Source organism: Limulus polyphemus, unplaced genomic scaffold (genome assembly GCF_000517525.1).
Source record: "Limulus polyphemus unplaced genomic scaffold, Limulus_polyphemus-2.1.2 Scaffold2114, whole genome shotgun sequence".
NCBI classification, from domain to species: Eukaryota; Metazoa; Arthropoda; class Merostomata; order Xiphosura; family Limulidae; genus Limulus; species Limulus polyphemus.
In genome coordinates this window covers 84,323-99,120 of record NW_013667724.1, presented here as the reverse complement: position 1 = coordinate 99,120, position 14,798 = coordinate 84,323, and the positions used below count along the sequence as shown (strand labels likewise).

Below are 14,798 nucleotides of genomic sequence, written 5' to 3'. Positions count from 1 at the left end.
TTTCAGGACCTGCAATACAGGACTATAACCTAAATTTTTTATCTTCGACCTTTCACATAGGAACAATGGAAAACCATGCTTTGAAGTTTTCTTCTTCAGGGGCAAACTGGGATTTCCAGATTGCCCTTGAAAAAGAAAGGTCCACCTTTTAAAAGTGCTCGTGTTATAAGGTTTTTTTATGATCTTGTATCAAGACTTCTTGAACCTACATGTTTTTCTGACATCATGAATGCTTTGAACTTGTTAATAAAACATCAAATCTTTTCATTTTTCAGTAGCCACTTTTTGTTTATTCATGGTCAATTTCATGTTCTTAGAACAAACAAAACTTAAAATTAAGAAGACAGATATGTCATATGAAAACTAGTGAACATTAGAAAAAACTTTAGATTTCCAATTTAGTTAATTTGAGCACAATGAGTAACATTTTCTATAACACCATGCCATAAAGCAGCATTTCCCATTGTTGTTATTAAATTGTCTTTTATATTTTATACTATTTGTTACATTAATACATTGTTTTTTCTTTGTACAATAATAGTCCTATGAGTAAAAAAAAGCAGAACAGAGAGGTATTACGAAGATTGTTCCAGAACCTTGAGTCCCAACAGAAAAAAAGGAAATTTTGGTTGTAAACAGATTTCAAGGTAAACTTTCCTTAATGATTTGAAGTTTGGCAAGTCTATCTTTTGACACCATGCTGTTTTGGAAAAATGAAATTCTTTAATATAAACATGCTTTTAAGTTTAATAATTTAAACTAAGAAAAGTATGCCAATGCTTATCATAAAACTTACTTTTATTGAGTATTAGTTTATTTGCTTAATATGTTGAAAGGTTTCCATTAGATTAACAAATTGTTAACAGAGAGATTTAAAAAATAAGAATCAATGACAGAGCTCAACTAAAAATGTCAGTTACTTTTAAGATAAAACTATAGGTTTAATTTTTTGTTTCTTCTGGTGATTGCTAAATGTATGTATTCATGCTATAATTGTGCCAGAAGATTTCGTGTTGAAATGAGTAAACAGTTAACACTTTGTTTCTCTCCTGAAATTTCCAAGGTAAAAACATGTTGTTCCAGAATGAGTTCTTAAAATGGTTTCTATAGATCAAAAAGATGGGCAACTCAAAATTCTACATACTTAGATATTTTTCTCTACCAAAGTGTATTTTGGTTAATTTCCAGTAAAGATGATCTATAAAAATTTGATGAACTGTAAAATTGGTATTTTTATTTCTAATTTTCCAACATTATATCAGACATATTTAAGTTAAAAAAATCAGAATGAATCAAGAGTAAGGAGAAAATAATAAAGATACTAAAGTCCTATCAATTACTGATTTACTTACTCTACCAAGGTTGACTTGTGATATCCAGCCACTTTTTGGGCCAGTCATGGCCTAATTGTTAGTGTGACCAGGTTATGAATCCAAAGGGTTTGTTTCATATGTCATTGCTGTATTCTGCACTTTGGAACTATGTGTGCATATAAAATTGATGGTTGAATTCCACTATTTGGTCAAACAAGAGTAACTCAAAGGTTGACAGTGGGTGCTGTTGACTCTTGTCTATCAATTAAAAACACTAGGGACAGATATGCACACTTAGCTCTTGTTAAGCTTTGCTGGAAAGTTTTGAAAGTATGTGTTGAATAGAAGTGTATAAATGGTTCAGTGGTATGTCTGTGGGTTAGATACACATTAATAGATTTTAATGCTGTTCAGTATAACCATGGGATAACTTTTGGAAGTTTTTAAAGTGCTACAGTGCAAGATAAGCCTTTATATTTGTAAACTTGTTTTATCTCCTTCCATTTTTCATCCATCCATAGTTTACTTTGAGGAAAATATTAAAAACCATTGTGAGCAAATCATCTTTTTAATCAAATATTTTTTTTTTAAACATTAGAAAGAGAGATATCAATTAAGAATAATATTGTTTCACCTGTTCTAACTGCTTGACAAGCTTTTACACACAAAACAATAATTACTTGAAACAGGAATTAAAGGATGCAAGTGTTGTTGTTGTTGCTTTTTGTTTCATGGTGGTATTATGTGATTTAAAACACTAACCTAGAGCCCGAGTGCTTTAGGGTTAATCTGATTGATTCTTGTTTCATGGTGCTATCGTACAATTTAAAACATTAATCTAGAGCCTGAATGCTTTAGGGTTAATTATCATATCATATTTCTTGAAAACAATTACATCCATGATTGCTGTAGTTGGTTATTGTTGCATTTACTGCTCTTATACTCATAGTTTCAATTAGTAAGACTCCTTAGAACTTTGGTTGCATGCTAAACATTTAACTGTAGATAGGCATGTTATAAAAATGTGAACAGAACTTAAACTTAAGATGTTAGATATGTTAAAACTGTAGTGAACATGGGGAAAATTTTTCAAATTTCCTTAGCTTGATCCCAGTTTATATTTTCTATAACATCATGGATCACATAAGCATTTTCTAGTGTGTGTTTTTTAAGTTTTTATTACATTAGTATATCATTTGCACAATATAGCTCTATGGACAAAAAAAGCAGACCAGAGAGATATTGTGAAGCTTTTACCAGAACCTTGAGTCCCAACAGAAAGGAAGAAGATATTGATCATAAACTAATTTCTAGGTAACTTTTCTTAATCATTTGAAGTATGGCAAGTCATATCATGCTATTTTGGAAAAATGACAACTTGAAATCACTATATATGTATTTCCGTAATGTAGACATACTTAATAACTTAAACTAAAATATTGAGCCTATTCTTTTCAAAACTTCACTTTTATTAAGCTTTAGTTTATTTGCTTAATATGATGAAAGGTCTCCATTAGGTTAAAAAATGGTTGAGAGACGTCAAATTGAAAATTATGTCAGTGCCTTGGTGATTGGGCTGTTTTCTAAATGCTTGAACTGTGCAGCAAAAGTGCACAGCTCAATAAATATTGTGATTTATTTTTTATAATAGATCCAAAGGTTTCATTTCTTATTTTCTCTTATGACTGATAGATGTGTGCATTCATGTCATTATTGTGCCAAATCTAAACAGTTTGTCATCTAGGAATTTGTTTCTTTACTGAAGATTCCAAGTTAAAGGCACTTAATTTTAGTATGAGGATTTTATAGTTGGTAGAATGATTTCTGACAATCCAAAAGACTGATAATTCAGTATTCTGTATACTTGGTTATTTTTACCTACCACTATTCATTTTAGTTAATTTTCAATGAAGATGATGTGTAAAAATATGATAAACCTCAACTTGGTGGGTTTAGTTACTTCTCATTTTCTTATATTATATCAAACATATTTAACTGAAAAAAAGGTCAATATGAATCAAGAATAAAAAGAAAATATTACATTCATCTCAATTACTGCTGCACTTACTCTAAATATTTGCTTGAAAGATCCAGCCACTCTTTGGGCCAGATATGGCTAATTGTTAATGTGCCCAGACTATGAATTCAAAATGTTCATGTTTCACATCTCATTGCTACATAAAAATAGTCCGCACTTTAGAACCACATGTGCATATGAGAGTGATAGCCAAATCCCACTATGTGGTTAGGCAAAAGTAATCCAATAGTTAGCAGTGAGTGCTGTTGACTCTATCAGTTCAAAATTAGGGACAGATATACACAGATTGCCCTTGCATAGCTATACATGAAGATTCTCAAACAAAAGAAACCAGCTGTTCTAATTGTTGTGTTTAAATATTGCTGTTTTGAAAGAATGAGAATCTTCTTATATCATAAAGTATGTGTTGAATAGAAGTGTATAAATGGATTATGTAGTATGCCTATGGGTTAAATACACATTAATAGGGTTTGGTACTGTTCAGTATAACCTTTGGATAATTTTTGTAATTTATGTATAAGTCTATGAAGTGTTATAGTGCAAGGTGAGCCTTTATATTTGTAAACTTGCTTTTTCTCACTCCATCTATCAGTGATGAAGAATAGTTTACTTTAGGGAAAGAAATAAATATCATGGTCAATAAAATGTCTATCAATCAAAATTTTGTTTTGGATATTTTCTTTTTTAAAATGATGGAAACAAAGCTGTCAATTAAAAAGAATATTTATTCACCTGCTCTAAGTGCTTGGCAAACTTTTACACAAAAAAGTAAATATTTGAAACCATAATAAAAACATTTGAGTGCTTGTAGTTGCTTTTCTTATCATAGTGCTATCAGGTGATTCAGAACACTAACCCAGAAGCTCAGTGTTTTTTGGTTGCTGAATTTCTCTTTTTGTATATTTGTGTTTCCATATGGTTTAAAACACTAACCTAGAGCCTGGATGCTTTATGGTTAATCTGATTGATTATTGTTCTATAGTGCTATAATTTGCTTTTAAAACAATAATATGCAGGATCACTGTGGTTGATTTTTGTTGCATTTAGTGCTGTTATTACTCATGATTTAAATTACTAAGACTTGTTAAAGCTTTGATTGTGTGCTGGACATTTAGATTTAAATGGGCCTGTCATTAAAATGTGAACAAAATTTAGAATTAAGAATTTGGATATTTCATCTGGAAACCATTGTGAATATTAGGGGAAAAAATCTTTAGATTTCAAATTTAATTGAATGAGACCAGTTAATAATATTTTCTATAACACCGTGACATAAGTCAGCATTTTCCAATGTCATTAAATAATTTTCATATTTTTTTACTGTTTATCACATTAATATAATTTTTTCTTCGTACTTTAATAGTCCTCTGCGGAAAAAAAGCAGACCACTGAGGTATTATGAGGCTGTTTCCAGAACCTTAAGTCCCAACAGAAGGTAAGAAAATTTTGATTATAAATTGATTGCAAAGTAAATTTTCTTAATCATTCAAAGTGTAGGAAGTCTGTCTTTTACCATCATGCTATGTCAGATATATTTGCTTTCACTCATGGATTCTTAGAATTTAAAATAGTTAACTTCGAGGGATTATCCATTTTACCTTGTGCCTGACGTTTTTTTCTAGAAGTTGAACTGTCAATCTATTCAGAAATAACTATCTGATTAATGTATTATTTTTTCTTCTTCTTCTTCTTTCTTTTTTTTTTTTTTCTTCTTCTTCTTCTTTGTCATAAACTGAGGCTTGAAAACACAGTTAAAAATGATTTTGGTGTAAAAAATGATATTTTTTTTTACCAAAAATTTAAGAAACTGGAGAACATAATGTAAAAAACTTGTATAATTCTAAGCTTTACTTTTAAAGGGTTGTTTCTTAGTAGAAATGAGATGAATAACATTGTTTAATCACTTATTTCATGTACTAATAAAGCTTTGACCTACAAGCAAAAAATATTTGACAAAACATTAAAATGACGGCCATATTTCTTTTTAATATTTCGTATCCAACATGTATTTGGTCGTCAAGAAATTGATGTCGCTTATGCTAACGTGACGTTTAGATGGTACGTTTTTCAGGGGGATTGTTAATGAAAGTGTTCCAAAACATGACATGAATTTCTTGACGACCTAATATTTATTAACTGCAATTTTTTCCTTCTTCAAAACTAAAATGTGGAACTAATATTTTGTGTTAGTGATGAACAGGAGCAAAAAATTTCTGTAAACTTTGATGAATGGAAAAATTGGAGACTTGAAAAAAACTGGGCAACTCTTGTTGAAGAAGAACAAAAACAAAAAGTGGAGACAAGTCCCTCAGTGAGGTAATAACCATTAAAAAAACAAAATTGAACTGTTAATATTTTGTAAGTATTATTATAATAATGGTAGGATTATTTTTAGGGTACAAGAAAATTAAACATTTATTACACAACTTAGGTACCTATAATTAGTCAAAAATCATAACTTACAAACATGCTAAATAATGATAAATTATAAATATGATCCAATTTTATGTCTCATATTGTACTTGATAAAGCTAGTGTATAGTTCCATGCACACAACTTCCAGCTACTTTTACGTAAACGTTAATAATTATGGAAATATTAGTACATTTTGGTTTTAATTGATGAAATTTAACATTTATGAGATTTAAAAAAAAATAGTTGCTTCCTAGAACTTTAAAATGTGTCTTGATTAATTCAAAAAATATTGTGACTGCAATATATAATATAATTTGATTGTTCATTTTCCAGATTTTTCCTGCCAGTTTACAGTTTGGTTTGTCACTTTGGCAATTAACCAAAAAATACATAATTTTGATCTTTATAGAAATAAAAACATATGATCAGTTTGTGGTTTAAAGTGGTATTGCTTAAACTTCTGCCTATTGCAATTTTTAGTATTTCTAGTTAACTAGCATATCTTAGAATTTATATTTTGCCATTTTGTAGCATTTATTTAATGTAAATTGAAAATGAAAAAATATCAGGTTTACAGTTTTACACAGCTCTGAGGAGTCACATGTAAGCAAAGCACTTAATGAGCTTTTTTTTTGGACTTTTTCTACACATCTCAAAGCATTATATTTGCTTAACACGTTCACAACATTGTGCACCACCAGTGGTACATTTGCATGTATTCTGTTGGGCATCGTGTGCCACCCTGGTACACAGCATCCATAAGATATAACTGCACCTCATATCTCCAAAGACCTATATGAAAGTATTTATTTTGTACGGATGGCTATAATAAAGCCACTCCTTCCATCATGTACCACTGGTGGAGCACGGATGCCATGTTGAAAGGATAACTGAAATAAAACAAATTTACATGATTAAATCACTTTTTATTTTAAAATTACATCTAGAGACTGGCATTAAATTTTTCATTGCGAGTAAATGAAGCAAAAAAAACAAACTAACTGAGACTTCTTTCATAAATAAAAACTGTTATGAAAACTGGAATATAATAAGGATAGGAATGAAATGGAAATATAATTGTCATATTGACTAAGTGGAGCAAAAACACTAATTAGACTGTTTTTTTGAGAAAGTCATTTATGAAAATTGGAAGAAATAAAAGATAGACAATGAATATATTAATTCATTCTAATTTTTATTTATGTTTGTCATTGAAACACTCTCAGCACATTGTAGGCTTCCCATCACAATCCTTGAACTATTATCATCCACAGTAGGGATTATTTTATATGATTTCCCTTTTTTTATGATCATAAAATTGTGAAATATTCATAATTCTTCTAAAAAATGACAAAATTACTGTGAGAAAAAGAAAAAATATTAAATATCATGATCGTTGGATTATTATTATTTAAATCATAGTGTGCACCATCGTTGGTGCACTCAAGAGAAAGTTGTCAATGGAGTCATTCTGTCATAAAACATAATGTAAAGCCATAAAATTAGCAGTATCTAAGACAGAGTTTACAATTAGGCTTTACGTTTCTACTGCATAATTAGGGAAATCAGTTATACTGCAAAAGTGTTAAAAACTATCATCCCTTGAGAAAATAATTTTCAAGTTTTTATTGAACATGATTTTCCTTCGCTTCCTTTGATTTTATTAGTATAACATCTCATTTACACCCTTTTATGACATCACAGTATCTTTGAAAATAGCCACAGGCAAATTTTAAATACCATTGGATATAGCAGATTATAAACTTCTTTCTCAATGTAGAGTGAATAAAGTGATGTGAGAAGTAATTTATGGTTTTGTGGGAAAATGATTGAAAGTAGCTCTTTCAGAGATAAACAGTGTAACTTAGTGGAAAGCTTAGAAGCTTAAGAAACAAACTACAGATCTGTAGATATTTTTATAGATGCTCTTTTTGTTCTTGAACATGTTTTCATATTAAATTATATTTTTTGGAAATTTCCTCTATAAAAAGACATTAGGTATGCATAGTTAGTTTAGATGGTAGAACAGGTAACAGAAATATGGTCAGATGAGTTAGATGTGACTCAAATCCTTATTTATTTAACTTTATTGTTAAGTTTATATCATTCATATAATGTAGGTAGGTAAAAACTTGTTTATCATTGACATGTAGTTAGGCAAGGAGACACTGTTTGCATAGTAGCTTTGTCAAATAAATAATATATATATATTTGTTTATTGTTTTTTCTGAAATAGTATGTGAAAGACAAATCAATTGCACTTTTTGTTCTGTCTGTACGAAGCATAATTTTTTGGCAGAAATTTAAATAGACACAGCCAAAAATGATTATTGGACACTTTCACCAGGTTTAGCTGATGTGGTGTGAACATAATAATTCATATTTCTATTATAGTTATAAAACTTTCTGATTTCAATATGAAGAAATAAAATGAAGTTTTATTAAAAACATATTTTGAGAAAGCTACATATGGAATTTAGCTGAGACCAAAGGTTAATCCAATTTTAAGTAATGATTGTTTATGTTGTAACCAACTTTTCAATAATATTTTAGTACTCCCACCAAGAACATCGAGGGAGAAAATAAACAGGAATCAGATAAAAGGTATATATATAGAGAGAGAGAGAAAGAGAGTTTTGTAATTACAACAAAGTGCCCTTAGTTTTACAGTAATCTGTAAGAACGTGGGATATTCTTGCTAATATTTGTAGTTTTAATTATTTAGAAGTTCAACAAGTAACATTTTCTGGTGATGTAAGTCACAATATAATTTTAAAGCAAACTACACTTTGGGAGGTCAGTGATATAAACTAATGCTAAAAAGCACATATAGACTAACAATGTTTAAATACAGGTTTCAATTCAAAGCAGTAGACAGATCACAGATAGTTGATTATGTAGTTTTGTGCTTAAATTAATAAGCAACTTAAATATGTACTGTATAACTATGTGCAGTAAAGTGATATTTAACAAGCCTTGATTTCTTCTTTTTCAATCTGTTTACTTTTTATTTGGTGCTCTGAAAGAATTTGTGACTTCCTGCATTTCTTTGCACCATTTTGAATTCAAATAATTTGTTTTTGTCTTAGCAGGTCTGTGGAAGAAGAAATTGTAAATATTGAATTGACAAAAGATAAATAATCGAGAGGAAATAACTTTATGTTTTTATTTTTCTGGTTGGTTTACTTCATGTTCATGTGGAACAAAGTCCAAAATTTATTTGTTTTTTTTTTAGTTTTGTTTGTACTAAAATGGTCATTAACAACTTACTGATAAATGAATATGACTTTCAAATGCACTTTTATGCTGATCCTTACCCACGAAAAACATGAGATTATAGGAAATGTGCATGAAGTCTTGCAAAAGTTTTCATCATGGCATACTTATGGAATGTTTTGTGTTTTTTTCTGTGCAGACAGTGATAGTGTAGTTCCTAGACATTGGCATTTGTTGATTACAGATTCAGCTTCTTTTGCACAGATGTTAAGTGTATGATGTTTATAAGATTTGGTTTATCTTTCCAGCAATTGTTCTAAGTCCATTTTCAGAACAAAAATTTGGTTTCTATTTTTTTAGACAGAAAATAGAGTTTGAGAAGGATTTAGATGTGCTCCAGAGAAGACAGAAACAGATTGACTATGGAAAAAATACATTAGGCTACCAAAGATATATCACTATGGTTCCCAAGTAAGATTCTCTCATTATTTAAACTTTTATTAGTATAAAGAAAATCTAAATTGTTGGAACCTGTTATATACATGTGATATTGAGGTACACTGATATCTGTCACTAAAAGTATCAAGTATCTACAAAACAGAGGTTCCAGGAATGTCTTGCAGAGAATAAAAGAATATGAACAGCAAAGGAAACTGAGACAAACACTAGTATACAAATAAAACAAACCTTTATTCATACAACACAAAAGGTAAGTCTGAGCTTATTGGTCAGCTTTTAGTTGAGTGTTTTAAACTGGCTGCTAGGACAGAAAGCAGGACAAGAACAGGATCTGTAGTTATGAAACACCACAATTTTAAGTTAAACCAGACTTCTGGTGTGGTGTTCCACAATCTGTAGATTCCCTACGTACAAGATTATTGCCATTGAAGTATTCAAGGCAAATAAACCTACTCATACTAACTTGAACAAATCTTCATCTCCCTTTAGAATGAGTATAACCCTGTGCCAGGAAAACATGACATAGAAATAGGGCTAATCAGGTATAAGCCTGTGGATCAAACATTATAGTGTGTAACCTTTACCAAAGGTTTGATGATTTGTGCAAGTTTATGACCTTTCCTCATCCAGTTTACAAGAATTTCATAATTACATGCAAAACACCTACACAAAAATTTAGAAAAATTACCTGAATAAAGATACATCTTTCATTAATAAATGGGTAAAGTATGATATTTCTAGTCATCAAATATGAAAAACCCAGTTTTCAGATGGTTGTTATTTCAGTTAGCAAGAAAACAGACTATTGTTTCATATTACCAGTACATTTTTACTTGTTCAGATTTTATTTTCATACAGTAAAGATCACAATGAATTGTAGGAAAATTTTAAATTCTAAGCAAAAATATTTTCTAGAACAAACCGTACAAAAATTCATCCTCGGACACCTAACAAGTACTTGAAGTACAGTCGTCGAAGCTGGGATACCATGATTCGGATTTGGCGTAAACAGATGCATATATGGGATCCACCTACAGGGGAGGAAGACAACATGGACTGGTATGATTATTTGTGATATGTCTTGTGTAATTTTTATTATCTCATGTGACTATATATATTTGTTATTCACTTATCTTCAGCAAAACCTGAACTTGAGTGAAGAAAAAGGTTGTGGAGGCCTAATCTATATATTCCAATTATAACACCCTTGAGATTGGCAAGCCTATATAAATGTATGGTATAAACCATAGACTTGGTGTGTATGTGTCTTCACAGCTAAAAGTCCAGCAGTAATGTTCAATGCTTTAAAAAAAAAGTACAATTTAAGGTGTTGTGCACTTGCATGCTGTCTGTTTCAAACTACCGAAAGAAAATTCTCCACCACAACCAGGTATTTGAGTTCAGTGATAGAAAAGGGATAATAAATCTTTTGTTGTGAAACAAGATATCAAGTATTCTCTCACACATACTCCCCAGTTGAGTGTGATCTCTCCAAGATCAGTATTTAAGTCTGTCAACTCTTCCACAGAGACAGAATGTTACATTATCAGACAGGATAACATAATTTAGGAACATACTACCATGATTCATTCAGTATGGAACATGACACCCATCATCAGTCCAACATTGTTTTTCACATGTACTTGTGTGTAGTTCAATGCTCTCTTCTTCTGGACTTTGTTGAGGTGACTGATGTGATACTGTTGGGCTGTCCAGTGCTTCCCTTTGTATCAACAGTTCGTGTGTCTTCAAATTTAGCTTAACTGGATTGTTATTTGTTTTGAATTCTGCATACCACAAAACAGCTTGTGCTTTTTGCCAAGAAAGTCGCCATTTTGGTATTATTAAAAAAAACAAAAAAAAAACTAGTAAGCAATAATAAAACTTGAGGGTTTAAAATAATTTATTTTACCAGATGTGTAATTTGTTTTGTCTTTTCTTTTATTTAAAAGTTACAAGCATTTGTAGACACTACATGTTTCAAAGCCTTACAATTTGACATAACTAAATGAAAACGACTTTATTTTATTTATTCTGTATATAACTATTAATTACATACTTTGATTCCTGTTCTAACAGTTTTGACATAGACATAGCAAATATGTCCTTTGAATCCCAAACAACATCAGTTTCAACTTCATCTGGTAGAGCCTCTTTGGAAGATTGCTACAGTCCAGAGTTTGGCTCCAAATATGAAGACAGACTGAGCTCAAGGAACGATGATGTCCTTGACTTGGTGCCATTTGAGAAGAATATTACCGAAGACAGTGTTTCTAGTACAAATCCATCTTTTAGAAAGCCTCAAGACATTTTTGGGGAGTTTGATTTAGATGCTCATTTACTAGAGGAAGATTTCATTGATTTTTAATATTTTAGTGGTTTTTTTCTTCAATTTTTTTATTTTTATACATTTGTTCTTATTTTATTATAAATGGTGACAAACATTTTTGTGTTAAAAAATTTTAACATTTTTTGTGTATAAGTTCTGTGAAACTGGTCGAAAATTAACAAAAGTTATGTGATAGTAACCATACCACTTAACTTAGTTTTTCTGTCTAATTGATTGTTAACTGGTTGTGGTTAGAAGTGTGATACATTGATAAGAGTTATTCACTTTTTATTCCTAAAAAAGCTTAGTGTTTTCCCACACACTACCATTTTAATAGGATGTTACAGACCTAAAGAAGAAATGTCACATTGTTATTAATGAGTTAGTGTTCATTACAAATAAGGAAAATTAGTTAGTTCTATAAAAGATTTGTTTCAATTTATAAAATTTGAGATAGTTGTGCAAAGGTAAGTAGAAACGTTTCTCTTGATAAAATTTTGTTTAAATGTGTGCTTTAAAATCATGATTTTTTTTAGGTGTGGAACTATTAACAAGATCAGAAAATAAGTTTTCAAAGAAGCCTCCATTAAACAAAGTTAAATCATAATTATCTAAAGGGTAAATGTCAGTTACAAAAAAAAAAGTTTCTTTAGTAATTAAATCAAAAACATTAAAATTTCCTTAAAAAAAAGAGAGGGAGGAAACCTTTATAAATTCCATGTAGAAGTAAATAGCTTAACAGTGTAGTTTCAGTTAAGTTCTATTGCTTGCTATTATTTTAGAATGGTATGAATAGCTCTCAGAAATCATTTGGTATAGAGTTTCTTTGCCCATGCTTTATTTCTGTGGATACTGGTTTTGCATTATTGGCAAAGTTTGTTTGTAACTATTTCTATACCTTGTGTTTGAGGGTATGCATTTTATTTTACTTTTTATATAGATATTTTATTTTGAATATCCGGGTCAGTGTTTCTTGTTTATGGAACTGTTTAATGTAATTATAAGTAATAACTAAAGTACATTAGTTGCTTTGTGGAACTACTGAATTAAGATGAAAGATGAGTTTATACTTAAAATTTGCAGATTAATCTTTTAATGGTTGTTAATGAAGTTAAATTAGTTGAACTGGTTTGATACTTTAGTAAATGCAAACAAACCACAGTATTATGCAAAAGTATGCACCTTAAATACATATGGCTGATGGTAATTACCTCAAATGTTATGAAATGCCTTTTTTCTTAGATTAATGTGAATGTTATGGATAAAATATTTGTAAAACTTGTCTAACACTGTCAAAGACTAATAAAATATTTGTTAAACTTGCTTCTTAAGAACAAATAGGAATGGATAGGCACTTGCGCAACTTAATACATGATATTGTGAAGAACTCTTTCATTTTGTAGCATAGAATAGAGAATTTGATTTCTCAAATATATTTCCAGTAATTATATGTAATAAAGATAAAGGATGTTTTGCATCTAAATGTGGTGTAAAGAGAAACCTTTTAATTTCATGCTATTAAAAATATCATATTTAACCTTAATCCCAAATTTTCATTTGTATGTTGTTTGATCAACTTCATTGTATATGAAATGGCTGAAATTTGTACTTTGAGAAATAAAATCATTAAGAATGAATGTCTGCTCAGATGTAATTATTTTGTACAGTGCACATGTTAGCTTTCAAATGCAGTCAAATTAAAGAACGTTTCTTATGTCTTATGATGAATTTGAAAGCTTTTTTTGATAGAATAAACAGTAAAGAGAACTTAACACCTTACTCATTCTTATTTTAGTACTTCTGTAAAAAATACTGGTATTGATCTATGGGAAGGTAATTTTCACAATGAAGCAATTAAAGTGTAAATATCACTGTAAAAGTATTTTCAATGATGAATTTGTATTAGTTTGTTGTAAACTGCCAATTAGCATGCAAGTTTGAAATTGTAAAGGATAAAAAAAATGAGTAACATTAATATAATACTGATAAAATGCTGAAATAGCAATTCATATGTTACATCAAATTGGACAAGAAATGTTCACTCTGTTGGTATTATATAATACATTTGAATGTGAATATTGATACACTAATAACACAGAACCTACAAAAACATTGCCTATAGTAGATAAATTATAGTAAACTAGTGATGAAATTTAGCATTTAATTTTTTAGGAAGTACTGGCAACAGTACAAACATTGTCAAATTTGGATAGAAAAGCAACAGTAAGAGAACATAAATTAGGGTTTTTTACAGTGTGAATGTCTTCAGATCTTATGATGTACCTTATGTACTCATCTCTTCAAATACATTTCACACAAATTTGAAGCTAAATTGTCACATTTCTATAGATTAATAATTCAAACTCATGCCTGAAACTTCTTAAAAGACTACTTTCCACAAACAAGTATGATGATATTAAATAACTAGTAATTATTCTTTATTTCACATTTTTGTTTAAAATATATTAAAGCTTTACAGCTGATATTTTAATAACGTCACTTCAAAGTGGTTAAAATAACACTATTTCTATTTTTTTCTGTAAAGAAATTTTTAGGGGGGGGGGTGATTTCCACTGAAGTTTAACAATTAGGAAATTAATTTGTAAAGTTGAAGAGACAGTATTGTTGACTGCTTCCTACTACCAAAATATAAACTAAAATTATGTTTCAAATGAATGTTTTAGAACTAAAAATGTCAATAAACTTCCCATGTGCAAGTTAAATTTTCAAAAGTCCAGTTAGATTTAAATACTTCCCCAAAATGCTTTAACTGTATACCTTGGAAATATAAACAAACATAAATTATAAAAGAAAAACATTGTAGTCATCAGTATTTCATGTGCAAGTTTTTAAGGGTAAAGATAAGTACTTCCTAGAAATTCAATTACAAAGATTTATCACTTGTGAATCAATGCTATATCATATAAGTTTCTTCTACGTGTATGATACATATAAATCTAATATACAATTTACTCTTAATAAAAACAGCAAGAGAAAGTGTATGAATTCACTATTAAACACAAACATG

General features: G+C 29.6%; 1 protein-coding gene across 3 annotated transcripts in view; it reads left to right on the top strand.

Annotated features, from left to right (window-relative positions):
* The window catches only part of LOC106465984 (histone RNA hairpin-binding protein-like), a 20,603-nt gene extending 8,736 nt beyond the window's left edge, over positions 1-11,867 (top strand). For 2 of the 3 annotated variants that reach the window (XM_022393953.1, XM_022393954.1), the window contains exons 5-12: positions 542-647; positions 2,523-2,627; positions 4,715-4,786; positions 5,542-5,667; positions 8,320-8,370; positions 9,343-9,453; positions 10,357-10,500; positions 11,521-11,867. In XM_022393953.1, coding sequence (XP_022249661.1) covers positions 2,527-2,627; positions 4,715-4,786; positions 5,542-5,667; positions 8,320-8,370; positions 9,343-9,453; positions 10,357-10,500; positions 11,521-11,809 — 894 coding nt within the window. In that variant the 5' untranslated portion in view covers positions 542-647; positions 2,523-2,526 and the 3' untranslated portion in view covers positions 11,810-11,867. The remainder of the gene's footprint in view (positions 1-541; positions 648-2,522; positions 2,628-4,714; positions 4,787-5,541; positions 5,668-8,319; positions 8,371-9,342; positions 9,454-10,356; positions 10,501-11,520) is intronic. The other variant, XM_022393955.1, reaches the window with a different exon arrangement.
* The last annotated feature ends 2,931 nt before the right edge of the window (positions 11,868-14,798 follow it).